Consider the following 26490-nt stretch of genomic DNA (forward strand, 5'->3'; position numbering starts at 1 on the left):
CAGGCTGATTTGGGCTTTTTGTTCATTTTAATGTGTCTGGAAGTGAAATTTTTTGTGAAATTTTTAGAGGACTCAAAGTAAAATTTCAAGCTAGTAGCTCAAGAGGGAAAATAAGAATATTTCAGAAATAGGGACTAGAAAATGCAAATGGATGGTACAGGCATGGCTGTTCTGCTGTTCTGGTACCTTCCAGTTGAATCACAGTTTTATGTAACCATTGGACCAGCTACCATGAAAACAGGTTGTGAATGGCAAGGTAAACCTTGGTAAGCACTCTACAGGATGCAATCTTGAGACTTTGTTGTGCCTTTTTATTGTGCAGCAGGCCCAAGAATTAAATCTTGGGGAGAGCTCCTTATGTGAACAACATATGGATAATCAAAGAGAGAAGCCAGAGACTGCAGACAGAAAGAGGGGCAAGCAGAGGATGAGCTAATGAAGCAGGCATGCTCAGCACAGGGGTGAGCAGGTGGAGGGGAAGGCTCTTCTCTCCACGGTGAACAGCAGTGCACAGCTCCAGGGAAGGCCCAGGAGCTGCAGCCATGGCTCTGCAGGCAGGGTGGGGAGAGGCAAGAGGTGCACAGCTCTGGGTACCATGCCAACATGGTGATGCCTGTCTGTGCCAGGTGTTCAGCTTGGCTGTATTGCATTGCTGGGCTGCTGCAGTGGCACAGTACATGTGAGTAGGAATAAAACTTTTAGCCATGGTCTCTCTGGGGACTCTGCAGCAGCCACTCATCATTTCATGGACCTCAGATCTTCCTGCTGATGCAGTGTACCCTTTGCCACCAGAGCAAAAAGGCTCATTAACAATCAGTTGTTCTTTGGAGCAATCGCAGAGGAGTTTATTCCCGTTTTTTCCCTGTCACTTGAGCTATAGCATCATCCTTATCTCAGACTGGATCACTGCTTTCCTCCTTTCTCCTTGACCTCACCAACAGTATGAAGACACACAGATGACTATTTGTTACTAGCACTGAGGGGGGGGTTCATTGTGATCCGCTTCTCCTCAGCTCCCATGTCTTACTCAGGTCCCCCAAATGTGTGAAAGTTTCTCACAGTTCTTGCCAGCAGCTGCCACTTTCTGTCCCTGCCACTGGCCACCAGGCTGACCCCACAGGTTTTCTTCTCCACCATGTTGCAGGCAGCCCTGTCCAGGCTGGGTATGTGCTGCTTATGCCTCCTGGGCAGAAGCAAGGATTTACAACCAGGTTCTAAAACCTCTCTGAAGAACAATTTGAGGCCAAGTGTTCCCAGTGGCCAAAACACTGAGTAAGTCTGCATTGCAAGGTTAGTTATGTAGGTATCGACCCCTCTTCAAGCCTCATGAAAACTATATGTCCTGGGTAATACTCAGTCCCATTGATGTGATCTGCTGTGCTAAGGGGAAGGACTCTTTCTTGAGCTGGTTTGAAAGGATGAATTTATTTAAAGCTGTGTACCAAATTGGGTGCGTGGGCCTCATGGGACTCAGCAGCAACAGCACCGCTTGCCTGCTGTCATGGCGTGTCGGTTTGTCAGCAGGCACCAAGCCAAACCATGCCTGCCACAGCCTTGCTGAGGCTGGGGAATCTTCACCCAGGCCAGACTCAGCCCTGTCCTTCCTCCTGTGTTTGCATTCTTTGTCCTGCCTGGTTTGTGTTCTGCGAGGCTTAGGGCAGTGCAGCTCTAGAGAGTCATTCCTTTCCCCCACAGACAGGCAGTCAGATTCAGTTTACAGCAGGGAGAGCTGGATGAGAAATGTGCCTCTGATAGATGGGATTGGTAAGATGTACCAGCAGTAGGAATGTGACAAGGACACTGGTATAAAACACAGAGCTGATGCCAGGTGCTAGGGTCTCTGTACATGAGGCAAGAAAATACACCATTGCATACTCCAGTTTTAATTCATCCCCATTTGAATTAGAGCATCAGATCACACTTTTAGCTTAAAAGCACCCACATAGCATGATTCAGATTTAAAGGATCTGTTCCCCCTTTGAAGCTCCTTTTAATTCAGAGGAAATCTGTAGAAACAGCAATACTTCATCCTCCTGATATTGGTGGTTGTGAAAAAGGCCCCAGATCTCCCTCCCTGTATTACTTTTTCTCCCTCACTTGCACTTTATATTCTATTTCAAGGTCCTGCTTGAGGCTGTAATTCCTCCAGAGCTCTTGGATTCAATTAGTTGACACACAGCCCAGTTGTTCCCCATCACCACGGCAGGCTGTGCACGACTGCCCTGGTTATTGTGTGTGCTTGTAGGCAGCCAACCCAGGGACAGCCAGCTTGTCCTGTCAGGGAGACCCTGCACCCTTCCTTCTCCTCTGCAACTCTGCCTTAATTCAGGAGCATGATGCTAGGAATAGAAGGGAAATTAAGCCAGGAAATTAGGACACACTTCATTAAGAAACACACATACACACAGAGTTCTGCTTAGCCCACCTGCACTAGGCTGGGACCAGGTAACAAATCGCTATTCGTAATCGACTTCCTGTCAAGTGGCATTCATTATTCTGTGCTTTTGTAGTGGCTTAGGAAAAACCTAAATCTCTGTGCTTCCCCCTTGAGACAGGTGGGTTTTCAAATTAATCCCTTCCTCACTGGCCTACTTTATTTCTGATTGATGCTGTGTGGTATAAGAGTTGAGGCTGGGGCGATCACAAACATCCGTAAAAAGACAAAGGCAAAAGCTCATGCCACCCTGGGGGGGCCTTTTGGGGGATTTTTTTATTTTTTTTTTTTGGTGGTGTTGTTGTTGATCTGTTTGTAGCTTCATAGTGTTTAGTGTGAGGGAAATCTCAGTACCTTGGTACAGTCAGTGTCCCCTTTTCCTCTCCCTTGTTAAACCTCTGACTCTCACTTGGCAGTCTGACTCAGCGCTCACCATTCACACTTGGAGGCAGGTTGCAGTTGTGGTTTCCATCCCATCACCTTGGGCAAATATTTACTCCTCTTTTCCCGACTTGTATTTGTCTTTAATGCTCCTCTTTTGATCCTCTCCTTTTTTGTTGTTCCCTGCAGCTGTGGGTGTGCAAATAAAGCTGGATTTGCTGCAACGCAAGTTTTGGATGGCCATGCAACAGGTAAGAGCATCAGCAGTCATGCAGAGACACAATTTAGTGCTCTTTGTCAGCAAGGTCAATGCTATGTTACATCACACATGATGGCATTTTAATGAGGGCTTTTGTGGAATTCATATTAAAAGATTTATGAAGGAGATTAGTTTGAAGTCACACATTTCTGTAATCCTTTGACAGCACTAATGCTGTGTGAGCCATGAGTCTGTTCTGCAGATGCCGTGGTGACAGTGTCAGCATCCTGGCCTGGCATTAGCTGTGCTGCATGTGACACATTTAATTGTGGAAATATGCTTCTGCTCATTCAGCCTTTCAGAAGACTCATGGAAATCTGCAATTTTGGGCACACAGAAAAAAAATCTACTGCCTTCTCTTATCATCTTGATAATGATAACAAAACGCTGCCAGCTTGCCAAAATAAAAATTATTTGCTCCAGGGATAAGCTTTTGATGTTGTCCTAATATTAGATACTCTTCTGGACTGAAGGAAGTGGAATAATTAAAACAACTCCCCTGGTCTGGGGAGCAAGACAAATGAAACACCTTTCCCCCATCACCTAGGGGCTTTCTTCCCAGGCTTTGCTTTCAGGGGGTGTGCTGGAGGGGTGAGCATGACAGGACTGCAGCAGCACACAGCAGAAGCAGCTCTCTGCTGTCAGGAGAGGGAACTGTCATCACACAGGGATGACAGAGAAGGTGGGAGGGCAGGAGCATCCTCGCAGGTGGGGATCACATAAACCTAACCTGAGCTAAAAAGATTTCTGCAAAGCACATGAGCGATCCTGAAACAGCAACAGAGAGCTTCATTTTAAACACCCTGCTCAGGGCCATAGCCAGGCAGCTCTCACACAAACAAGCCCTCATGGGTGTTAAGTGGAGCTGGGAGGCCTTATGAAAGCAGGTGAAGGAGGCCTGTGTGCCAAGTGGCTGTGAGCTGTGGCCCTGGTAGGTGCTGGTGTGAAAAAAGGCTCCATGTGCTTTCCCAGGATGTGAGCACTGTTGGACAGAGGAATGACTAACAGATTTTGTTTTCTCTCTCTCTCCTGCCTCACTGATGCTGTGCTGCTCTGGATGTCCACGCTGTGCCTCCCAGCCCAATGACACTGATGTAAGTGGACAAAAGCTGGGGACAGGGAGGCATCCTGGCATGCCTGGCTTGGCTTCCTAATTGTGTCATTTGTGTGCCAGCATATCATAGGCACTGTCCCTTGTCTCTAGCCTCTGGAGAGGGTCCAAACCTGTCACAGGCTGTGTTTGTCTTCACAGTAATTAAGTGTCTTTGGCAAAGCTCAGAGTGCTCTGGGTCACAGAGACCTGATCAACAGCAGGAGGATGCTGCGAGGTGGGCTGGTCTCTGAGGAGGGAGCAGATGTCATCTCAGAGAAGCCAGGGAGCACAGGCTCAGTTCTGCCCCCTCTCAAGCTGCCAGTGCTCTCAAAGCAGGGTCCTGGCTGTGCTGCTGCTGCTGCATGGCCAGCCCAGCACCAGCCACTGTGAGACTCAGCCCTCACACTGCTGAGGAGGATGTGTGAGATGTGAGCCCTTCTTGTGGAGAGCCACTGTGGTTCACCTGGGTTTCTGTGCTGATATCTGAACCCTGGGCTCTGTATTTGTTATTCCCCCAAGGCCATAACTGTGGTTTGTTGTGAGCACGTTTCTCTGCTGACCAAAGGAAACAACCTGCCAGGGTGAAGCACAAGGTGACCTCTAGGAATACATCCAGGGAAATAAAACAGCCACGTGTTGCTTTGTGGTGAGGCAGGGGTGAGATGGTGCTTGCAACTGTGGATAAAGGAATTTTTTTTTTTAAACCATCATCCCTAGAATCTCAAAAAGCCAGCTGGATTCAGAGTGTGAGCATGTGATACTGCAAAGCTGTGGGACTTGAAACAAAATCAGGCATCTCCAAACCTCCTCTGAATTTGAGCAGAGGGACAGAAAACTGGTTTTGTTTTGCAAAACTCAAGGGGAGAAACAAATTCTAACTGAAAGTTACGATCTTGTTGTGGTCTAGAATGGCCAATTTACCTCTTGTTACTGAGAATCACCCAGAAAAGGGGCTGGATTTTATGTCTAAGGGTTTTGAGGAAATAGTGGGTAGCAGGCTGAGAGCAGACAGGCTATGTGCTATGTCAGTGTCCTTCCCCGACCCCAGAAATCCTCTGGCAGGAAGGGGACTCCATGCACAGAAAAGGCAACACTGTGTCAGCTTTCTTCCCTCTGCTAGTGGAGGAAATAGAATTAAAAAATAACACAAAGAGACAGACACATGCAGCCACAGCAAACTCTGAACAATTATGAAATCAATAAGCACCTGAAGGGCTTTGTTACTCACCACTTAACCCCTCGTGTGCCCACCCAGTTCAGTGTTGTGAAACACATGTCAAGTCCACTATGCAGAAATTCTAAATGAAAGAAGTGGATGCTGCCTTGGGCTACATGTGCACCATTCACATCCTATTTTATCATTAGCTGTCTGGAGAATAAAGAAACCAACAGCAACAACAACAAAAAAATCCCTGCCTGAGAAGAACCCTGATCTAAAATACCATGCTATGTTCTTAGTCCAGATACTAACAGATGCTGAAATGCATGCTGGTTTCTCCCTGGTGCACAATAACCTTTGCTTTTGCCCTTTCTTGGAGAGCACAGGTCCTGCTGGGCACATGTCAGGGTGGCAGTTGCAGGATCTGAGCCCTCAGGAGAGGGGATGGTGCTGGCAGAGGCGGGGAGCTGGAGTGGCTGACCTGGGGGTGCTGCCAAGCCTGTCCTGGTGGAAATGCCAGCTGAATTGCAGAGCTGTCTGGGATGCTGTTCTGCAAACCTTCAGCCCAGCAGTCCCGAGGGGGGGACAGTAAGATGAGCTCATGCCATGTGCTGAGGGACGCCCTCGGTGCAGGGGTCTCTGGCTGCAGCTGCAGGCTGAGCTCGGGGAGCCCCAGGCAAGGCTGTGACCTGGCACTGACCTTCTGCACAACAAAGGGCACCACGGGCACATGAGGGACAGCCAGGTGTCCGGCCACCTGGAGACACAGCAGGAGCAGATGTCCCAGCAGGATGACCCCAGATGATCACACATGGGCTGTGAGGGTATAAAAGCTCAGTTTCCTTTGTTTGGGGCCCCTCCTCAGAGACACAGGCTTGAGCTCTTTCTGTGTTACTGCACCATTAATAAATTGATTTAATGTTCTGATGTCTGAGAGCCTGCTATGGGAAACGTGGAGTTGAACAAGGAAAACTTGTGTGGCTGTGTGAGTGTGGGGTGTGTGGGGAGTCACAGACCTGTGGGGTCACTGTAGCTGCTGCTGCCTCAGTCCCAGCAGTGAAAGCCTCTGGTGGTGGGGGAGTGACTGCCAGAGCAGCTCCTGCATGGTCAGACGGGGAAGTTTCATTCACAGCATGGTTAATTCTCTGCTTTCCCTTTGCAGTGCAGTGGCTTTGATGGTGCCTGTCCACTCAGCTGTCAGGATGATGTAAGTTGCCTCAGTTTCTTCTCTGTACCTGTGGTGGGTGTCATTGACCACCTGCTCCTTGGAGATCTGTCTCCCCAGAAAAGGCAGTGCCTGTTGTCTCCTCACAAGAGATTGCACAGCTGGGGGACAGGATCTCATAGTACTGAGACAAATCTGCATTTAGGTCTTCCCCCATCTGGGCCAGGGTAGAGACATTGGGATTCCAGCCAGTGAAAGTCCATCTCCTTTAAATCTGTCTCCCTGGCATGCCAGATCTTCCAAAAAAAAAGTAGCTGGCAGCATGACATGCATGCTGGACACTCTGTTTGTGTTTATCTCACTGCTTCAGCCTTGGTATCAAGAATATGTGAGACAGGAGCTCCTCTGCCCTGAAAAGTGAGGTCACCAGAGATTTTTTTGTTGTGTGTTCATGTAGGATTTTCTCTGCTTCCTGGTTTTCCCTGAAGGAAAGGGTTTTCATCTAAACTCTGTGCCTCTATCTCCTGCTTTGCAAAATAAAAGTAGATCAGCATTGATGCTCAGTGGTGAGGAGAGGGTTATTTTGTGAGTGGTTATAAAACTCTGAAATCTGGAGATGGAAAGTATTAGATACCATATTACTAAAGAGAAGAGCACTACAGATATCCTGTCTCTTCCTGAAGGATGCCTTGCCTGAAGTGTGGCTCACAGCCTGCCAGGCCTGCACAGAGCCCCAGCTAGAGACAAAATCTGTCACAGCTCATGGGCTCAATCCCTCAAAATGGAGGCAGAGAGGGAAAAGAATTGTGTAAAGCTCGTGGTAGGTGAGCTGTGGGGCTTGGTGTGGAAATACCCAGGCTGTTGGCATCATCACAAACCCACACTGCTCCATCCTGAACACAAACAGCCATAAAAACCATCTTTAATATTGCTTCTCTTCCATCTCTGCAGATTCTGAACTGCTTCCTCATTGACAACAATGGCTTTATACTTGTTTCCAAAATACCTGAAGAGGTAAGAGAGCATAAGAGAAGGAGGAGAGTGGGGTTTGCTTGTTCCTGAATAACCCACCAGAACTGCTTAAAACAAATGGAGCTGAATTGTGTAATAAGGGTGGCTGGGTGTAATTAAATTAAACTGCACAGTGAGGGGGAAGGCTCCCAGCAGAGTGACAGCACATCCTAGGTGAGGAAGGAGTTTGCAGAGATAAGGAAGGAACTAGTCAAAATATCTTTTGATCAGAAGAAAGGAAATTAGACTCTGTTCCCTTGGCACAGATGCTATTGAAGGATGATCTGAGAGAGAAGGGAAGGGAAGGGAAGGGAAGGGAAGGGAAGGGAAGGGAAGGGAAGGGAAGGGAAGGGAAGGGAAGGGAAGGGAAGGGAAGGGAAGGGAGCAGTACTTTTGAATGCTTCTGAAGCCAAAGAAGGTGTTCTTCAGGAAAGGAAAACTGAGAGGATGGTAAGAGCAAAATGCTAAAGGCAAAAAACGAAGACAATATAATTTAAGTAAATTGGAAACAGGAACACACGTATAGAATTGGAGAATTTACTGGACTTGCAAGGGAAAACGCTCAGAATAGAAATAAAAATAAGGTGTGTGGTTCCACAGCCATTTCTAGGGAGCTGAAGGGGTGCAAGTTTGATGTGACATCATGTGCAGCTGGGTAAAGGCAGTACTACCAGCCACTACATGGTTGAGCTACACTTTTCTGTTCTCTGATAAATTCACCACAAAGCTTCTTCTTTCAAAATAATTAAACCCCATAGTTCTGGACATCAGAAAGTGATGTGTGGGAACAGTCTCATAAAATACAAAGCAATAAGTCAATAGTAAGAGTGGGCTTAGAGAAGAAGTGGGAAATGAAGGGATTTTGTTACTGACAGAATTGTGGAGTTTCATTAAAATTGCCATTGTACTCATGTTAACAAATACAGTTTGGGTATTTCCAAAAGGCAGCAGATCCACTCCCAGAAATTACTTTCTTCAAGATGTGACAAATAGGTTGAAATGGAAATTAAGGTTACAGACCTTCTGGTGGATGATTGGCACCAGCAGCACAGCTTCCAGAAGGAAGAAAACTTATCAGCTGTAGTTCTTTGAAAGCATGACAAAATCAGGAGATAAGGGAGACTAGATAACCTGTAGAATTTCAGTTCTCTTCAGCCTTGAACATAGTCCCTTACAAGAACCTGGTGAAACAGTGAAGCATGAAATAGTGACAAAGTAGCTGTGACAGAAGAGAAAGAAGAAGAATTTTTAGAGGGCTATTCATATGGAAAACATCAGCTATATGAGTCCCATGGTTTCCCACCTGGACTTGGGTTGGTTAGCATATTCAGAATGGGCTGGCAAAAGAAAAAAGTGAGACTGTGCATTCTGCAGGCACTGCACAGTTCAGAGAGGCTGAGATGCGATTCTGAGACTTACAGAGCAAAACCAATCAGCAACACAGAGGCACCAGGGGGGATAAAGACAGATGCCAAGGGGAGCTTATTGCCAGGGATAACCAACCTCTTTTCTGTAGGAAAGTGAGAAGTGCCCTACCCAGCACACTGAATGGTCTGGTAGAAGTGTCCCTTCAATGATGTGTGCCAAAAAGTAAAAAAGCAAATAGAACTTAAAGACTAAGGGGGGGAAATGCTGTAAAAGTTGCATTGGCTCCCCCCTCTGGGTGGCCAGGCCCTACTGAGTTTTTGGGATGGGCTGGTGGTCTTGGGAATTGCTTTCTCCTCTGATACCCATGGCATTTTCAAAGACATTTTACTGACTCCTATGACACGTGTCCCTCAGCTACACCCTTCAGCTACCATGTCACCTGTGTGACCTCTGCACTGCCTCCTGGGCTCTGCCTCAGTACCTTTTCCTGCATCTTACGGAAAACAGATTTTTCCAAAGCTCATCTCTGAAAGATCTGACTAGCAGACACATGGCATTATAGTGGATTTGGGTAAATTATAAACATTATCCACATCCCTCCAAGATAAGGCATTTTGGCAAGCACCAGAGCTGTCCTCCTCCAGCTTTTACCTTCCCAGAGTTCACCACTGCTTTTTTTTCTGATTTCTTTATCCTGTTCCAGTAACTGTTTTTATCTCCTGGTGACACCATGACTCCTCACACCATTAAACCCTACAGGGAATTCAAGACAGCATTAAATCAATATCCTGGGTTTCCTAGATGCCACCTGGATGTTGCTGCATGGATCCCTTGCTGCTGTGTTGCCTTCCCTGTCTCATTCTGTAGTCTTTCCTTAAGACATCCATTTAAAAAATGTCCCCAAAAAATCCTGTACCTGGGTTTTTGTGGGTATTTTGGCTTTTCTGCCTGCCAGAGCTGCCTGCTGCCTGCACCTCCTTCCCTGGGTGACCACACTGGAAATCAGAGCAGGGTGAGGGGGGTAAGGCTCAGGCTCTGCTCTCCTCTGCCCTTGGGATGGGGGATCAGGGGGAGGGATTGGCTCTAATAACCTCTGTGTGAAGGCAGCAGGAAGCTTACTGGCAGTTGGAAACCACCATGGAAAAGGGACTCGGGATTTTAATGAGTGACAAGTTGGAAGCTCCCTGCAGGATTACTTGGGGAAGAATGGGTAATCTCTTAATTCGAGCTAATCTCCCCACGCAGCCTCATCCCAGAGGGAGCAAAGAGTTAAAACACAGAGCCAGGAGAAGGGAGTGAGTGAGGACCAGGTGCTCTGGGAGGAAGGGAAAATAAGTGGCAGGGTCAGGCTGTGCTGCAGGGAGGGCTGCTCTGCCTTTTCTGTCATGTTTGCAGCCGTGGCCCCACAGCCACCCCTGAGTTTTTAGCTGTTTTTCACTGCCAGTCCTAGGCACAGCTGTGGATCCCAGGTCTTGAGCTCCCTCCGCCTGCTGCATCCAGATGTTCCCTCTCTCACTAAACCCCTTTTTCAAGGATTGCTGCCTTCTGCCTGAGGCATTTTGCAGAGGATGTCTGCAAGCTCTGCCCAGGTGGCACTGCAGGAGCAGGGTGCAGAGAGGCAGCCAAAAGGCCAGGATGCCACAGAGCTCAGAGCTTGTGGAGAGACAAGGGCTGGCTCTGTTTGAGCCATGCTGCAGGAGGAGGCTGCCTGCCTACCCAAAGCCTGGGCAATTGGGCAGATCCTGTTTGTCTGCAGCTTCTGAGTGTACAAAAAGTGTAAATTGCTCAATGAGCCAGCAAAGCATGGGTGCATGTGAGCAGTGATGTAGCTTTTGAGTCACGTGTGTGCTCTGGGTTGCGTGTCTTTGCTGCACATGTGCCTGTGCACACTCAGCTGCAGGGGGGAGTGACGCAGCCTGTGTCATGCAGGATGTCAGAGCAATGCTTTGTGCTGTCAACCTCTGAAATGGCAAGGGCCTCTGGAAACTTGCCCAGAGGTGGGAGTAAGGAGAAACTGCAGCAGAGGGATGCCTAGGAGAGCAGCAGTCACTGGAGGAAGCAGGATGTAATGAGAGCTGCTTTACAAAATGTTTCTCCAGTACAGGACAGCTTTGGTTTCTGCCAAGTGATGCTTTTCTGTGTTACTGCCTGCATGGGGTACCTAAAACAGCAGCAGGCTCTGAATGTCTGGTTTGGTGTTGGAGGCCAGTTTGCTGCTGCCTTTCTGAACACACTCCCTGGCCATACTTACTTGCACTAATAGCTGCTCATTCTTACACCTATACAATTGATGTCCTGCATGGAGAAATTCAGCCAGACATCAGCATCTCTTGACAGGATGGGCTTCATTTACAGCCTTGCCCCACTGCCTGCAGCTTGCACTGTGTTAAATCTCACTGCTGGGTCTGCAGACTGGTATTAAATGGAAGCAGCTGGCCTCTCCACCACCCTAATCAGATTGAAAGAGCGAGGGAGGTGAAAAAAGTTGGTGCTTGCTCAGGCACATTGGACTGTCTGAGACGATTACAGCCCAAATGCTCGAAGGGGAGCTGATGTTATGCATCAATTTGTGCAGTGAAATGACTTCTAAAGGTTTTTGGGAAGAGGCTCATAACCATGTAACACTACTGTTAGATGATTACCATGTGATCTTAGGTAAATCTGCCTAAGGGTTTGCACTTTTTTTGTGGAAATGTCCCACTCAAATAAATGAAGTCATCTGTCATCTGCTAATACATGCTAAATGACTGCTAGCCTATCAGTGGAAAAGCAAAATATCCCAGACTGTGTGAATGCTTCCATAAAACATGGGAGCTATTTACTCTGTCAGGACCCATGAGCCAGGAAAACAGAGGGCAGCTCATATCTGCACTTTCATGATTTACAAATATTTCATTTACTTCTCTGTGAACAAAGCAGCGGACTTGACAGGTTTGAAGCATTTTGCAATATATTTGTCATGGTTTAGTAATCAGGAAGGCCAGAATTGTTTGTTTGAGGAAATCTTTAAAGCAGCAGTTAGCAGATTTGAGATTGAGTCCTAATTTGAGGTTTTTGACTCCAGGGCACACATAGAACCAGAGGGCCACAAGCCCCACCTTTAGTTCAGGCATGCAAGCAGGACTGGGGGTTGTTGTCCCCCCCAAATGCAACTTAGTTCTAGCTGTGCCAGTGCACAGTATGTAAGCTACAGGGATGGGTGGCTTTGTGTGGTGTTGTTTGGGCCACTGCCTGCTCAGAACTCACACAGCAGTGAGCTGCAATATTGCATTTGCTATCTAAAGAAATCTGTACATCACTCTCATGCCTGGTGGGCCGGTTCACCTGGGGCAGCAGGAGAGCAGAGATTTCCAAAACCATAGTGCCCATGGGTAGCAGAGAGGCTCTGATGGAAGACTCAGCCATTCCAGAGAATATGGATTCCCAATAATCCACTAGAGAGTCCAGGCCTCCAGTGATTCAGCATGCCTGGGTCTCTGCAGTTTGAGAGTCTGCCTTTTTCTGACAAGCCACAGGGACTTATGTGGGCTAAATCTTTTCCAAGCGTGGTGGGAATGGTGCAGGATGCCCAGCTGGTGTTGGGGGATGTCCTCCCTCAAGCTTTCCAACCAGCCAAAGGACAAAGCTCAGCATTGCCTCCTTACAAAAACCCTCCTTGTGTACAGCAGCCTCCAGACAAGCTAGATCAGCTGGAGCCATCAAGCATTTGGAAAATTTACAGTTTATTCTGTTTTTCTCTTTTTTTGCTTGCAGACTGGAAAATTTTTTGGTGCAGTGGATGGCTCAGTGATGACCCAGCTGCTAAACATGGGCATGTTCAGGCGGTAAGGGGGGGATCTCCACACTGTGCTCCTTGTTCTTTGCTGCTGTGTGGGTCAGAGCATGTTGGTCCCTCTGAGCAGCACTTGAGCAGGGAAAATGCACATGCTGGTGGTGCTGGTGGCTCTCTTATCCAGACACAAGAGCTCCTTTAGCTACCTGCCCCGTCTGCTGCCTGGCTCAGCCATCATCAGCACACTCACTGTTTCTCCTCATCTCTTGCTCTTCCACCTGCTGCAAACACAGAGAGAGACAGAAACTTCCAACCTCTGTGTGGCCAGAGAGCAGCTGCTTCTCTGTCTTTCCCAGGGCAAGATGTTATGGGAGACATTCCTTGGCACTTTGGGTATGGAAGTGCTTCAGTTCCTCCTGCCACTCAGAAAGCCTTTCTGGGGAGTGGTTGTCTGAGAGCCCCACAGATGCAGCATTGCAGCTGGCTGACCACATTTCTCTCTCTCTTAAAAAAAATCCTGTTCACCTCACTCCACTCCCTCAAAAGAGAGTTCAGAGTTTCAGTGGCTTGAGAACAGGAACTAGAGGGACCTGAGGTAGTTACAATTATAATTCCTCTGCTTCATAGCTTGCTTTACTCACTGTGTGAAATTAGGGACATATTTCCTCCTGTGCTGACCCAGTTACATTCATCCAGAGCCTGTATTTCTTGCTCTGCAAGATCCAGCACTGGCCAAACAGCAAAGACACGTGTGAGCAGGTCACTGCTTTCCTGAATCCAGGGAGCACTTCATACCTGACATTTTTGAGAAAAAGCTGCCGTGTCTGTCCCGTGGGTGTTGCATTGCTTGCTTTTGACTGCTTGCCTGTTGTGTTTTGCCTGCAGGGTGACCATGTATGATTACCAGGCCATGTGCAAGGTGCCCTACCACCACCACAGCGGCGCGCGGCCCCTGCTCAGCGTACGTAGCTGTCTCCATGCTGCCCTCCCTGGCTGGGCCTCCTCCTGCAGGGCAGCTCCAGCAATCCCCAAACCACTTCAGGAGATGTCTGCTTTCAGGATGGCACTGTCCAAACTCACCTCAGGCAGATTCCTGAAGCTGTGGTGGCCACTGGTGTTGGTTTCCAGTGTGGCTCTCTGTTGCCATGTAGGATGTCACTGGAAATTGGAAGGACCAGGGAAAGAACAGGAGCTAAACTATGGCAGGTTCTCCTGGGAGCCAAGCAATCAGCTAGCAGCTGAAATGAACAGGAATGCTTTTACAGGGCATGGTTTTACTCAGCTCAAGAAGGAGAGTTGCAGTGTCAGGGAACATCTGAGGAAAACTGGCAGTCATTGGGGAAGGATGAGTGAGAATTCATCATGCTTGGAGCAAGAGACTGAGAATTCTGGTAGCCCAGGGAACAAACTAACAGAGTGAAGGGTTTTACCAATACCCAAAAGCAACCTCTCTTAGGCTGATACAAGCTCATACTCCAATCCCACTCCACCTTCCTAACCTTGCCTCAGACAGGCAGAACAAAGTAACTACTCAACACTTTTAGGCCACTTCAAACTGCTTGACACAACCCCAAACAGGAATTTATTCATTTCTGTTATGATCCTTTGATACTGGAAGGAGTGCAGGAAGTACCCTTACAGTGTAACATGGTAATTTTTTTCCAGTAAAAGAATTTTCAACAAAATAATGCCTTTTAACAACATTCTTAACAATAACACTTTTAACAATGCCTGGTTTGCAATGGCTATACTTGAGCTGGCTAGACAACACATGGTGATTGTAGTGAAAATATTTTCTTGATTATATCCTCCAATCCTGATCACTGAAAGAAATGTCACAAACTATGAGCTGCCAAAAATGAGGTAACTTGGGAACAAAATAAAAAGGAGAGCATTCAGCCTCCATCTCTCATCTTCCCCTCTTAGCAAAACCCTTGAAAAGGAAGAAATCAAGAAAAGTCAGTTTTTCATATCCAGACATAAAAATCAGTCAAATTGCAACCATCTCTACATTTTACTATTTTCTGATTTATTTTGCTTGAAGAGAATTCATCAGTAATGGGAGTAATGGAACATTATCCTGCATCCTGTGACTGCCACATCTGTTTTGGGTTTGAGGACATGGGCATGATTATGAGAGGGGGAGATGAAAATTAGACGTGGTTACCATGAGGAAAAGAAGCAGCAGTATCCTCTGCAGATGAATTGTCCCTGGGATAATGCTGGATTTCCAATTTGTAGCTGAAAAGCAAGAAGATGATAGAAGTCATGCCATCTTGAGGAAAAGCTGGATGAAAGCACAGTTAAGCATAATCAATCAATGGCAGATAATACTAAATCCTGGGCAGTGCTGTCACTTGTCCCAGAAACACCACTTGCTCTCAGAACACAAAAGCATCCTAAACTGGTGCTGTCCCATTTAGCTGTGTTTCTCTCCTGCTCTGAGCTCTGAAGGTCATCCACGCTGGAGAGAAATCATCAAGCAATTACATCTTCAAAGTCCTTCATACATTCCTGATAAACTCCCTGACCCTCATGGGGAGGGGGTGAGGAGGTATTATTAGTAGCAGGGCAGCTCTGCTGGCTTTTGATGGATTTTGAACGTTTCCCAGTGATGCCCAGACCTTGTATTTCCAGCCTGTCTTCAAGAGCTCTGATCAGTGGAGGGACTCGGTCTAAAACGTGGGGTCCTGCATGACAATTATAAATTCTCTGACCAGCTCCTTATGGTATTTCTCATTTCTTCTTTTGTTCTCCAGCCAATTTATGCCTTTGTAGCTGCAGTGAAGTGGCTGATAAGTGATTTCCTCATGTGAGTACCAAAAGATGGGGGTGTTTGGGAGGCTCATACCAGGAGGAGCAAGAGCTGGAAAAGCTGCAGGTGGAAGCCCCTGTGCAGGGCTTTGCTGTTGCTGTCAGCCTTCTCCTGACATTCAGCTCTGCACTGTGCTCCTGGGAGACATAAAGCTATTACCATTGCCATTTTGAGAGGCAGAGGCCCACAGAGGGGCTGGGATTTACCTGAAATCACTCAGTACAAAGTGCCTGAGTCAGAAATAGGACTTGGGTCTCCTGGGGCTCCGTGCAGATCCTCGGTGCCGAGTCCTCTTGCCTATGAGGAGTGGATGCACATCTTCCTCTCACAGGGGGACAGGGCTGAAGGCAGCAAGCCAAGAGCTCAGGTCTGAGTGGGGGGGGGAGAGAGGGGAGGCTCTGCTCTGGGTTTGGGTTCACCTCAGACTTCTGGGGTGAAGCAGAGTTCAAGCCCAAATTGGGATGGAGGTGCCACTGCTCAGCTTTCAGGGTGTGCAAAAGGGGAGATGTGCTAAAGGTCCAGCTTGGAGGGTTTTACAGAACACTTCCATGGAGTTACCTCCAAGCAGCCAGAGTCTGGGCTCCTGATGGCCATCATGCCTGCTCCTCAGGTGGCTCCTATAGTGGCTGAATCCCCTCCCAGCCTCAGGGGCTGCCATCCTTGTTCCTTCCTTCACTGACAAGCCCCTCGCACAGGAAAAAGCCCATTCAGATCTTCCACAGTACAGATCTCACAATACAGAGCTACATTCTAGCATGTGGAGAGGGGAAAAAAATTAAAAATCTAAAAAATCAGACTTGCACTGCCAGAAATTTGTAGTAAACAGTTTTGAACTGATACTCACTGGGCGACAGGGCCATCTCCCTGACACCTGCATCCTTCCAGGCTGCTGAAAAAGCATCCTCTGTTCTTGCTCTTTTGACAGCTTCCTTTTGGAGTTTAACATGAGTAGCTTCTGGCACTCAGACAACTTGGCAGATGGTGAGTACACAAGAGTCCAGCCACCCCACAGCACGTGAGTGTTGCAGCCACTGGTGACAGAAGAAACTGTACAGGGAAGCCTGGCCTTGTGCAGGGAGCCTGCCCTCTGCCCCACACCCCTTCCTCCACAGACACTGGAATGCAGCTTCCAGATCCCCCATCTCCCCCCATTTCCACCCCCATTCCAGGCTGCCACAGCACCAGGGTGGTCAGGGTGAGGTGTGTCCTGCTCAGAGCACTCTGCTTGCCCCCCTCAGGGTAATTTGCTGAGGAGAGGGGAGACACTTCTTTCTGAGGACCCCTATCCTATGTGCAGGGGATGAGAGGCCATCAGCTGCAAAAAACTTCAGTTGGAAATCCTTCCTTCCAGTCTGCTACAGGACAGAGCAGAGCAGGGGTGGAACAGCAGGCTCTCCTGAGCCTAGCAGAGGTCCCAGGAAGCCAGACAGAAACCTGTTAATAACACACAGAGGGTCTTCTCTTACCCACTAACTAGACCTGCTCTGGAAGACAGAAGATGATGGCACATGGTATTGCACAGCACCAGAGGGTGTGTCTGGCTTGAAATACAGTGACCTGAAGTGCTGCCTCCTGGAAACACCCCAGGAATCTCTGCAGTCCCATCCCAGCAGGCAGGGAGGATGTGAATGGCCCTGAGGGGACTCAGAGGGGAAGGGGAGGTGTGCTCTGCACAGCCAAGTAGGGGCTGTAATTAGCCTTGCTGATTATTGATCACTAGTGGTGCCTGTAGTGGAGACAGTGGTATCTTCCATGCCACCTGTGGGGCCGGGTTATTCTGCACTGAATTCTCCTGGCATAATGGGGAAATAGTCATTTTTGGAAGCAAAATTCCCCTCCAGGAAGGAGGTCTAGGGATGCTGTTTAGGTCCCACTCTCCTCCAAAGAGGTGGCAGTAGAAGCTGCAGCTGTCCCCTAAGCAGCCCTGGCTGCTGTGTAACACACATCAGGGTAGCAGGAGAGGCCCCATGCAGAAATTGGTGAGGAGGAGTCAGATGAGCAGGTGCAGTTCAGGAGAGACTGCTCATTCAGGGAACAGGCAGGTGCGGCATTCCTGCTGTGCATGTTCTCTGGCTGATTTAGTCTGGTTTAGTCTGTGCTTGAGGAGAGCAAAAAGGGAGGGGGGATGTCACGGCTGTCCTACTCATCACCATTTCCTTTTGTGCTTCCTTCGCCTCTTTCCCACATCACCTCCATGACCGCTGTGTGCAAATTCCTGTCTCCGTGTCACTGCCATCCTGTGAATCTGTCACGTGTCTCCATCATCACTGTGTGTCTGTGTGTCATGGGACTTCTCCAGCCAAGGCTGTCTTCCATCACTGTAAGTAGAACCACCTAATAGTTAAAAAAATAGAGTTAACTAGAAATTCCTAGGCTAGGAAAGACTTTTTTCCACCCTTTGTACAGTGGGGGACTTGCAGAAAGGCGTGACAGGGCCAAGGCAGAGCCTGGCTCTGTTTCCCTGCTCTGCAAAGAAGAGATGCTGTTGCTCATTTAGCTGGCTGAGCTGGTGATGGAAGGTCTGTCACTGAGAAGTTGATAAAAGAAGGAACATATGAGTCTCCTGAGGAGCTGCAGTCACAGACAGCATCATCACTCATTGCTCTGGGCTGGCTGGGCCTGTGGCCTGTGTTCCATGGCGTGTCCTTCACCGTGCTTCCCAGCTGGCCCATTCTTTTCAGCTGCTATTCCCAAACCAAAGACCAACCTGTGCCTTCTTGCAGGAGAAAATACACAGATCTTGTCGACTGTAGTTATTAAGAAGTAACTTAAGTCTTCTTTTCCACACACCATGGCTTAGCTCCTTCTGATAAATCCCAGCCCAGCTCTGGGATAATGCAGGAGGACTTTCAAGTGGTTCAACTGATAACTCATAAATCCGCTCCTACAGGCGAGTTAGAAATTCCTCCAAGACAGAGTCCAGACTGTGGCTGTGTTTGTATCTCCCTGCTTCCATATCTAGCTTGTGTTTGCCAATTTGCTCTCTGCCCAGCAAGACATATGTGTGAGACAGAGATGGAGAAATAGAGACAGTTGGAATGTGTCTGACTGGATGGAGAAGAGGAAGAGCAGGAGAGAGTGTCTGCAGATGAAAAAAAGAGTGTCCATGTGTGTGGGGGAGTAGCAGGGTGGAAGAATGCTATTGGGGCTGGAAGAAATGGATTGCACATGTTGTTAAGAAGGGGCTGTAGATTTTTGCCAGAGATGTTAACATTTTCTTGACTGCGCGCCAAGGCTGGTGTATGCGAAAAATATGAAGCGAAGGAGACATTTTGTGAGAGAGAAATTGAGCACACACATTTTTTCCGGGTTATGTGCAGAGGAATTAACGATCAGGGATCTAATGCTCTCCCTTGCCTGACTGTGTACCTCTGGCTCTGCAGCACTGAGCCTATTTCTGCTTCCCAAGTTCTCTTGTTTTTTGGGAAGGTGAGACTTGCTGTTGGAATATGGGCATGATATATTCAGACTGCACTCATCATACAAATCTGCTTTTCAGAGGTGCTGAGAAGATATGTTTGCTGCCACAGATTTTTCTCTGCTCTCAGCATCTCAGTTTCTCTCTGTGTTTATAAGGGCTTCTGCTTTTATGGACATCAGCACAGGTTTGAAAGCTTTTAATTAAGCCAAAAATACTTCCAGCCAAGGCATGCAGCCTAGAAAGAACTATTTCTAGAATTCCATAGATCATAAAAGTTTCTTTTTTTTTTCTTTTTTTACTCCATGGTAATGTACTCAGAAGATATTTTACAAGATATGTGGTTAAATTCTATGTTTTATATTGGTAACTAAGTGGCAGATTTTGTCACATGTCCCAGAGTAAATTCTCTGACTTGAGTGCATGATTTATGCTGGTGGGAAAGAGTTCACAATCTGGGCTCTGTAGTTCATAACAAGGCACAGCAACTGCTTTTGCTGCTCAGAAGGATTGGTTGCCAAATGTCTGACAAAAGTCTTTCTGGAAGTGCAGATGGTAGCAATGACAGCCTGGAATTAACTCACTCTTTGCTATAAAGTTTGCAATTTGTTATCAGCTCCTCTGGCTGTTTACTAATCCCTGACCAGCAGGCTCTGAGGCTGCTGATAACATTTTGATGTCCAGTATGTGCATGCAGAGGCTCAGCCTGAGCCCTTTGCTGATGATGTACATGCTACTGGGCTTCTCTGAACCTCTCAGTGCTGCTGCAGCTGCATTGCTTCCCAGCAAATTAAGTGTCAGTAGGCTTAAGCATAATCTCTGTCATAGGTCTTGTCTCTGGGCAGGAGTTTGATTTTAAAGCAGCTTCTTTTCATTAAGCTTGTGCCAAAAAAAAAAAAAAAAAAAAAAAAAAAAAGCCAAACCAAAAAACTTAAAGTCTGTGCAGGCCACTTCTGCCAGTTTAAAAATACACCTGGGTGTGGTTCATGCAGGTTCTTTAATTGACTTTTCCCTTGCAGGGCCTGGTTCTCCAAGCCCACCATGACAGCCCTCATCCAACACTGGCTGAGGCTGAGAGGCCTCAGATCAGCTTCCATTCTGCATTTTCCAAGCTGATGGTCTCATCCAGCCCTCCTGCACCCATTCTTCACACCACTGTCCTTTCTATTGCTTGAACTCCATCTGCTTTGATGATGTTATAGCAGGAAGCTTGTAAAGGATATGATCGTATATATAACAGGAGCTAGTAAAGGATGTCACTCATTACCAGGGACAGGGGAAAAATAAGGTCCTGGGATGTCAGGGCTCTTTGCCACTCATGACATGAGCCATATGTTAAATTCTTGCAAGCAGTTTGCTCCAGCTTTATGAGGTCACCTTTGTGGTCATCACAAGCAAGAACTGCCACAGACATGTCCCCAAGAAGGGCTGTCCCTGGTCCAGGCTGTGATAGCCTGACCACCTGCTTCAGGGTTTGGAGCTGCTTCCCCAGCCCCCAGTCCAGTGAATTAAGGCTGAAAGAAATGCTGCTCTGTTTCTCACACTCCTTTAGTCTTAGTTTGGGGACTTTCCTGGCCAGAATACACTTACCAGCCCTGCAGCTGCTCAGAGCCAGAAAGTGTTTGCAGCTTCTCTCCTTACAGCATAAATGGGGATATTCTGCATGGCCCATCAGAAGTGTCTGAAATTCACCTCAGAAACAGGGTGTTCTGCTCATCCCAGATCTCCTCAGGGCTGTCAGTCCCTGGGACAGGTCCTAGTCAGAGGCATTCTCCATCAGCAGGAATGGGAGAGGCTTTTCCCTGCCTCTGCAGGGTGGGGTTTGCACAGAGGGACAAGGAATGGTGGCAAGCACAGGCAGACAGCCCCTGGCTGGTGGCAGAGGTGCTGCCGGCCCCTGGAATGACAAGTTGGGCTGATGAATTCAGTGTGAATCCAGGGTGAATACAGAACGAGGCATTGTGCTGCAGTCAGGCTCTGTGTGCTTTTGAGTCTATGCAGAATGAGCCTCAGCAAAAGGTGGGTCCATAGTCTGGGAGGACTGAAGCCTCCCGAGTGCTGCTTTTTGAGACAAAGTACAATTACCAGAGACTCTGCACTGCAGGGAGGGGTTGGAGTGCCCATCACATTCATCTGGGCCAGGCATTAGAGGCAAGATTGGGCTGCAGCTCCTGCCTCTTAATGGATGTCTTGTGTTGCTGGATTGCCACGGTGGAGAGAAAAATCAGAGGAAATCAGGCAGTTTTTCTCTCTCTCGTGTAATGCACGTTGTTTGGACGGCAGGCTCGGCGGGGAGGTGCCTGCAGAGCCGGGGGAGAGGAGACCATTGCTCTCGGCAGTGATGCAAATCACCCATCCAATCGCGGGTGCCCTCTCCGTGCCTCTCACCACACATCTGCTGGTTAAAACCCAGATTGCTGCATTTTTCTATAAATCCTCAGCGCTTCTGCTGCAAGGGGTAAAGTGGGCACCCTCCAGGTGAGGAGGGCCCTGTTTCCTGCTGTTCCCCCAGGAGCCCTGCCCGTGGCTGCTGTGTGGGTGGGAGGCTGCAGAGTGAGGCTTTGTGCTCAAAGCTGATGTAGAAACCATTGCTTAGCTTGCTGCTGGCTGAGCCGCAGCCACCTCTGCCCTAGCAACACAGCTTCATATTTCCATCAGCAGCAGTCCCCTGTGTCCTGCACAGCCAGGAGCTGCCTTTGCTACCTCCAACTGCAGAAAATAATTGCCAGAAGGGCTCAAGGCAGTAGTTTCAGGCAAGACAGATTTTGCTGAACTCCTAGAAAGAATTCTCTTGCTTCTTGAGGGAGGCTGAGTGAGGTGGTTCGGCTGCCCCTCATCCCCAGATTAGTTTGGGAGTCCTGCGGGGTGTGACTGATGAGTGATGGAGCAGCTGCTCCCTCCAGGAGCCGGTGCTGTTCATTAGCTGGCTCTCTGCTGGTCCCGAGAGCTGGCATCTGTCTCCCTGTGCTCTCAGGCCAGATCTGCTTGCCGCTGGTGGTTTCTTCTTAACATGACACGTATTGAGCCCTTCCAATTTCCTGCTGTGGGAAATGTCAGTGGGCTCAGGAGGGACCAGCAGCTGATGGGAGCCCCATCGCAGGGAGCACTGCCCTGGGCACAGGCACACAGGGAGAGCGCCAGCCCAGGCACAGCTTTCAGTGTTAAAAACTGCATGAATGAACCAGGGCTGGCTTGGCAAGGAGGGGTTTCATTGTCCCGGCTGGTTCAGCAGGACACCCCGAGCTCCTTTGAGCGCTCGAACGCTGTGCCCGAATGCCCCTCCTGCCTGGCCAGGGGTCCGTGGGTGCTGTGGGCACTGCGGGCCCTCGGGTGCAGTTTGGGCACGGCAGGGTCCGGGCTCGCTGCGGTGGCGATGTTGGAGGCATTTTCACATAGACTGGTTTTCCCACACCACCTAGTGGGAGCAGGCATCACTGCCCGCCTGCTCCTGCAGCATCTCCTTCCCCTTCTTCTGCTCCGGCCGCCTCGGGAGGGTCGCTGCTGCTCCAAAGTGCATCCCCGAGTCTGGGATGTCCCCGTTTAGCGCGGGCAGGTCCCTGTGCCCCTCTCATGTGTCCCTGTCTCGTTCCCCCAGCTCACAGGCACAAGAAGCACGACACGCTGCAGCCCTGCGACACCGAGTACCCCGTGTTCGTCTACGAGCCCGCCATCAAGGAGACCAACGGGCTCATCGACTGTGGAGACTGCCAAAAGTAAGAGCCACAGCTTCCCCTCCAGCTGGGGACATTGTCCCGGGGTGCTGGGGGTGACAGCAGCATCAGAAGGGTCACAGTGGCACAGCCACCACGGCAGCCACAGCTCTGGCCGCAGAGCCAGAGAGGACAGAGAGAGGGGAAGAGAGCAGGGTACTGAGTCTTACTAAAATAAAAAAGTGTTAACAAGCAAAGGTGGCTGGAGAACAAAGAGAACAGCATTTAAATATATATATCTTTCCATTCCATAGATTTCAGAAAGGAACTTGTTCTGTTCTTTCGTGTTTCTGGCAAAACTTTTCTTCTTAGAAAGCCACTAAGCCTGTTTATTGTGGCTTTCGCTTTTTGCGATACTCTTGGCTTTCCTTTTCTTTCTTTTTCCTTTTTCCCCCTTTCCTGTATTTCTATAAAAACAAAAAAAACCCAAAACAACAACAACGACAAAAAAAACCACAAAAACCCCCCAAAACGCAAACAAACAAAAATGAAACAAAAGAAAAAACAAAACAAAAACACCAAAAAACCAAACAAACAAACCAGGGATGGGGGAAAAAATAAGTGTTAGACTGAAAGAACTGAAAACAAGAGTCCACTTTTTTATTACCTATTTTCATTGTAAGTGAATGGACAGTAATAGGAAAGGCATTGTGAAAAGAGGCTGTTTTCAGTGGTTGCACAGTGCTATCAGCAATCACGTGTGGAAAGGTGACAAAAAGATTAATTTCCACTGATCCAGCTTTTCCAAACAGATCTGACTGAAATTGCTTTTTAAAAAAAGCCCACAAAACAATCCTACCTAGTCTTCAGTATTGGATCAGCTGCAGGAAAGACTTAAAGCTTAGAAAAACAGCCTCCATTAGTCAGCATGGCTCTAGGAAAACCAGAGCCTTGCCAAACATTGTTTCAGAAGAGATTGCAGATTTGATGATAACAGGGTATTTTGTTAATCTCTGGGCAGATCCAGAGGAACTGAGTGACCTCTGTGGGTCACAGATCTGTGCTGCAAACAGAGCCTGGGAGCTGCCCCTCCCCTGCTGGAGGCAGCACCTCAGCAGTGCTGGATGGAGCAGCAGGGGCTGTGTCCTGCTTGGCTCTTTGTAGTTACAGCCTCCGGTGCATCTTGGGCATCTTTTATCCAGGTATTTGGGAGAGACACCCCCTCACCCCTGCCACAGGCTGTGTGGAGCGTCAGCCAGGGCCTGGCATGCAGGCATTCCTGGTGGAGCAGGGCTAGGCTGGGTGCTCCATCCTGGGCAGAAGCACTGGCTTGTGGATGGATGCATGGGGCACCTCTGTCCTGCTGGCTGAATCTGTGCATGGGGTGAAGGCTGCTTGCCAAAGCTCCCAGGGCACTCGTTAGTCAGGGAGCACTAATGACATGGTCAGCTGCTGTGTGTGGCATTCAGCACCTCTAAAAGGGGACACACAAATGCCTGGAGGCTGGAAGGCAGCAAGGCCAGGTGGTGAATAAGCAGGGACACTGGGCACCGCTCCAGCACAGTCAGCTTGGCCAGGGCAGTGGGCACATCCCCACAAGGCTGTGTTTCTGTTCCAGAAGCCCTGCCACCGGTGCAGGCATGCAGAGCCTGGTGTCCCCAGCCTTCCCTGTGCCCAGTGCCTCTGGGACATGCTGGCTCCCAGCCAAACAAACCCCAGTTGGTCAGTCCTGTCACACCAGTGTAGCCCACAGTGTTACTGGTTGCCTCTGTTTCTCTCTCTCCAGTAATGTGAAATTTAGCACAACTCTGCTCCTCCCAGGACCACAGAATGGAGACACCCTTGCACTGTACAAGCACACACACAAATACACATTAAATAGGCACTGACAAATATTAAATAGGCACTGAAATACCTTTGGGTGAAGCCAGGCTTTGCTCAGGTGTCATCTGCTGTCATGTGCTGCCCCATCTGGGCAGGGCTTGTCTTGGTTTTGGCTGGTTGGTTGGGTTCTTGGGTTGATTTTGACTTTTGTGCCAAGCATGGAGTTACAGATTTGAGCCAGTTCAGTGCCAAAAAGGAAGCCAAAAAGGAGTGCCAGTGGCACTTCTCCTTGTGTACATCTGCTCACTGGTCTCTCCTGCTTTCTGCTGGCACCCTGTTTCCACTGATCTCTTTTTTTCTTTCAAATTCTTTGCTGTGGCTCAGGCAATGCCAGGGCAGCTGCTCTGGCCTGGAGAGTTGGGGTTTTTTTCACTTTTCATTTTGCTCTGTGTTTTTTTTTCATCTGCCCTTCCCTTGCAGGATGTTTGTGGCACAGCAGATCATCAGCAGTAACCTCCTGCTCCTGGTCACCGACACCGTCTGCGACTGCAGCATCTTCCCACCCGTCCCAATGGATGCAAAAGAAGTCAAATATATCCTTCTATGCCCAGCAGGGATGCAGGGCTCCACAGGGCTCCACAGGCCCTGTCATCCCCGTGTTTGCCAGGGTGGAAAATGTCCTTCTGCTGCCATTGCCGTGGGGGTGGAGAGCACGGCCTGGCTTGGGGAGGTCTCCAGCCCGTGCAGGGTGACCCGCCCTCCCCTCGTCCTCCTGGGTTGGGGCAGTTCCACCTGGCCAAACTTTCCTGGGGGCCCAGGGGTGTGTGTGGCATCCCTCCATCCATCCATCCATCCATCCCTCCATCCATCCCTCCATCCATCCATCCATCCATCCATCCATCCATCCCTCCCTCCATCCCTCCCTCCATCCCTCCCTCCATCCATCCCTCCATCCATCCATCCATCCATCCATCCATCCCTCCATCCATCCATCCATCCATCCCTCCATCCATCCATCCATCCATCCATCCATCCATCCATCCATCCATCCCTCCATCCATCCATCCATCCATCCATCCATCCATCCATCCATCCCTCCATCCATCCCTCCCTCCATCCATCCCTCCATCCATCCATCCATCCATCCATCCATCCCTCCATCCATCCATCCATCCATCCCTCCATCCATCCATCCATCCATCCATCCATCCATCCATCCATCCATCCATCCATCCCTCCATCCATCCATCCATCCATCCATCCATCCCTCCATCCGGTCCTTAACAGCCCCGCACACAACGCCTCGGTGAAGTGCGAGCGGATGCGCTCCCAGAAGCTGCGCCGGCGGCCGGACTCGTGCCACGCCTTCCACCCGGAGGTATCCTGGGACACTGGGGACAGGGAGGGGACAGCTGGCGAGACAGGGTGCCCAAAATGTACCAATGTCTCCTCTTGCAGCCTTGCATGGGGTGTGTCACTGCTGGCTGGGGCCAGGCACAGCCATGAGTCCCCGAGGGGGCTCCTAGCAGGATTTCCTAGCAGGATTTCACCTCTGTACCACCTGGGAAGGGCTTGAGCTCGGAAGCCACAGGGTCAGGAGCAAGCACACACACACACACACACACACCCACACACACAGACACACCCACACACACACACACACACACACCTGCTAGGAGCCGGGAGCCATGTGCCTTCCTACCCACGGAGGGCTGCTGTGGCCAGCAGGGATAAACCAGTCCTTTCCTTGGCTCCTGGGGTGCTCTCCCGGCCACAGGCGTTGCTCCCTCTTGCAAAGGCACAGGCAGGCTTGGCAGCAGGGACCCTGACCCCTTGTCTCCCCTCTCGCAGGAGAACGCCCAGGACTGCGGGGGCGCCGCTGGGATCTCCGTGTGCGCGGCGCTGCTGCTCCTGCCCCTGGTGCTGCTGCTGCGGTGACGCTGCCCGGAGCCGGCGGGACAGAGCCGTGCGGGGGACACGGGGGACACGGGGGACATGTCCTTCTGGGACACCCTCGGCCACTTCCCCAGGTGTCCTTCGGCACAGGGTCCAGCACGGGGGGAGCCGCTGCTCCTCGGAAGGCCGTGGCTAAAGGAGATGCGAGAAGCAGCAGGGGCAGCTCCGGGCACGGCAGCTCGGAC

The 26490-nt window shown here is 49.4% G+C and overlaps 1 protein-coding gene across 1 annotated transcript in view; it reads left to right on the forward strand.

Annotated features, from left to right (window-relative positions):
• Positions 1 to 26287, forward strand: part of CACNA2D4 (calcium voltage-gated channel auxiliary subunit alpha2delta 4) — a 119598-nt gene extending 93311 nt beyond the window's left edge. The window contains exons 28-40 of the mRNA XM_054281850.1: positions 3005 to 3066; positions 4154 to 4168; positions 6489 to 6533; positions 7443 to 7505; positions 12624 to 12694; positions 13528 to 13603; positions 15402 to 15454; positions 16383 to 16438; positions 17757 to 17777; positions 22471 to 22588; positions 24830 to 24942; positions 25645 to 25727; positions 26201 to 26287. Coding sequence (XP_054137825.1) covers positions 3005 to 3066; positions 4154 to 4168; positions 6489 to 6533; positions 7443 to 7505; positions 12624 to 12694; positions 13528 to 13603; positions 15402 to 15454; positions 16383 to 16438; positions 17757 to 17777; positions 22471 to 22588; positions 24830 to 24942; positions 25645 to 25727; positions 26201 to 26287 — 863 coding nt within the window. The remainder of the gene's footprint in view (positions 1 to 3004; positions 3067 to 4153; positions 4169 to 6488; positions 6534 to 7442; positions 7506 to 12623; positions 12695 to 13527; positions 13604 to 15401; positions 15455 to 16382; positions 16439 to 17756; positions 17778 to 22470; positions 22589 to 24829; positions 24943 to 25644; positions 25728 to 26200) is intronic.
• The last annotated feature ends 203 nt before the right edge of the window (positions 26288 to 26490 follow it).

This window comes from Melozone crissalis, unplaced genomic scaffold (assembly GCF_028551555.1).
Source record: "Melozone crissalis strain CALT ecotype California unplaced genomic scaffold, PUWL_Pcris_2 ptg000033l_1, whole genome shotgun sequence".
NCBI lineage: Eukaryota > Metazoa > Chordata > Aves > Passeriformes > Passerellidae > Melozone > Melozone crissalis.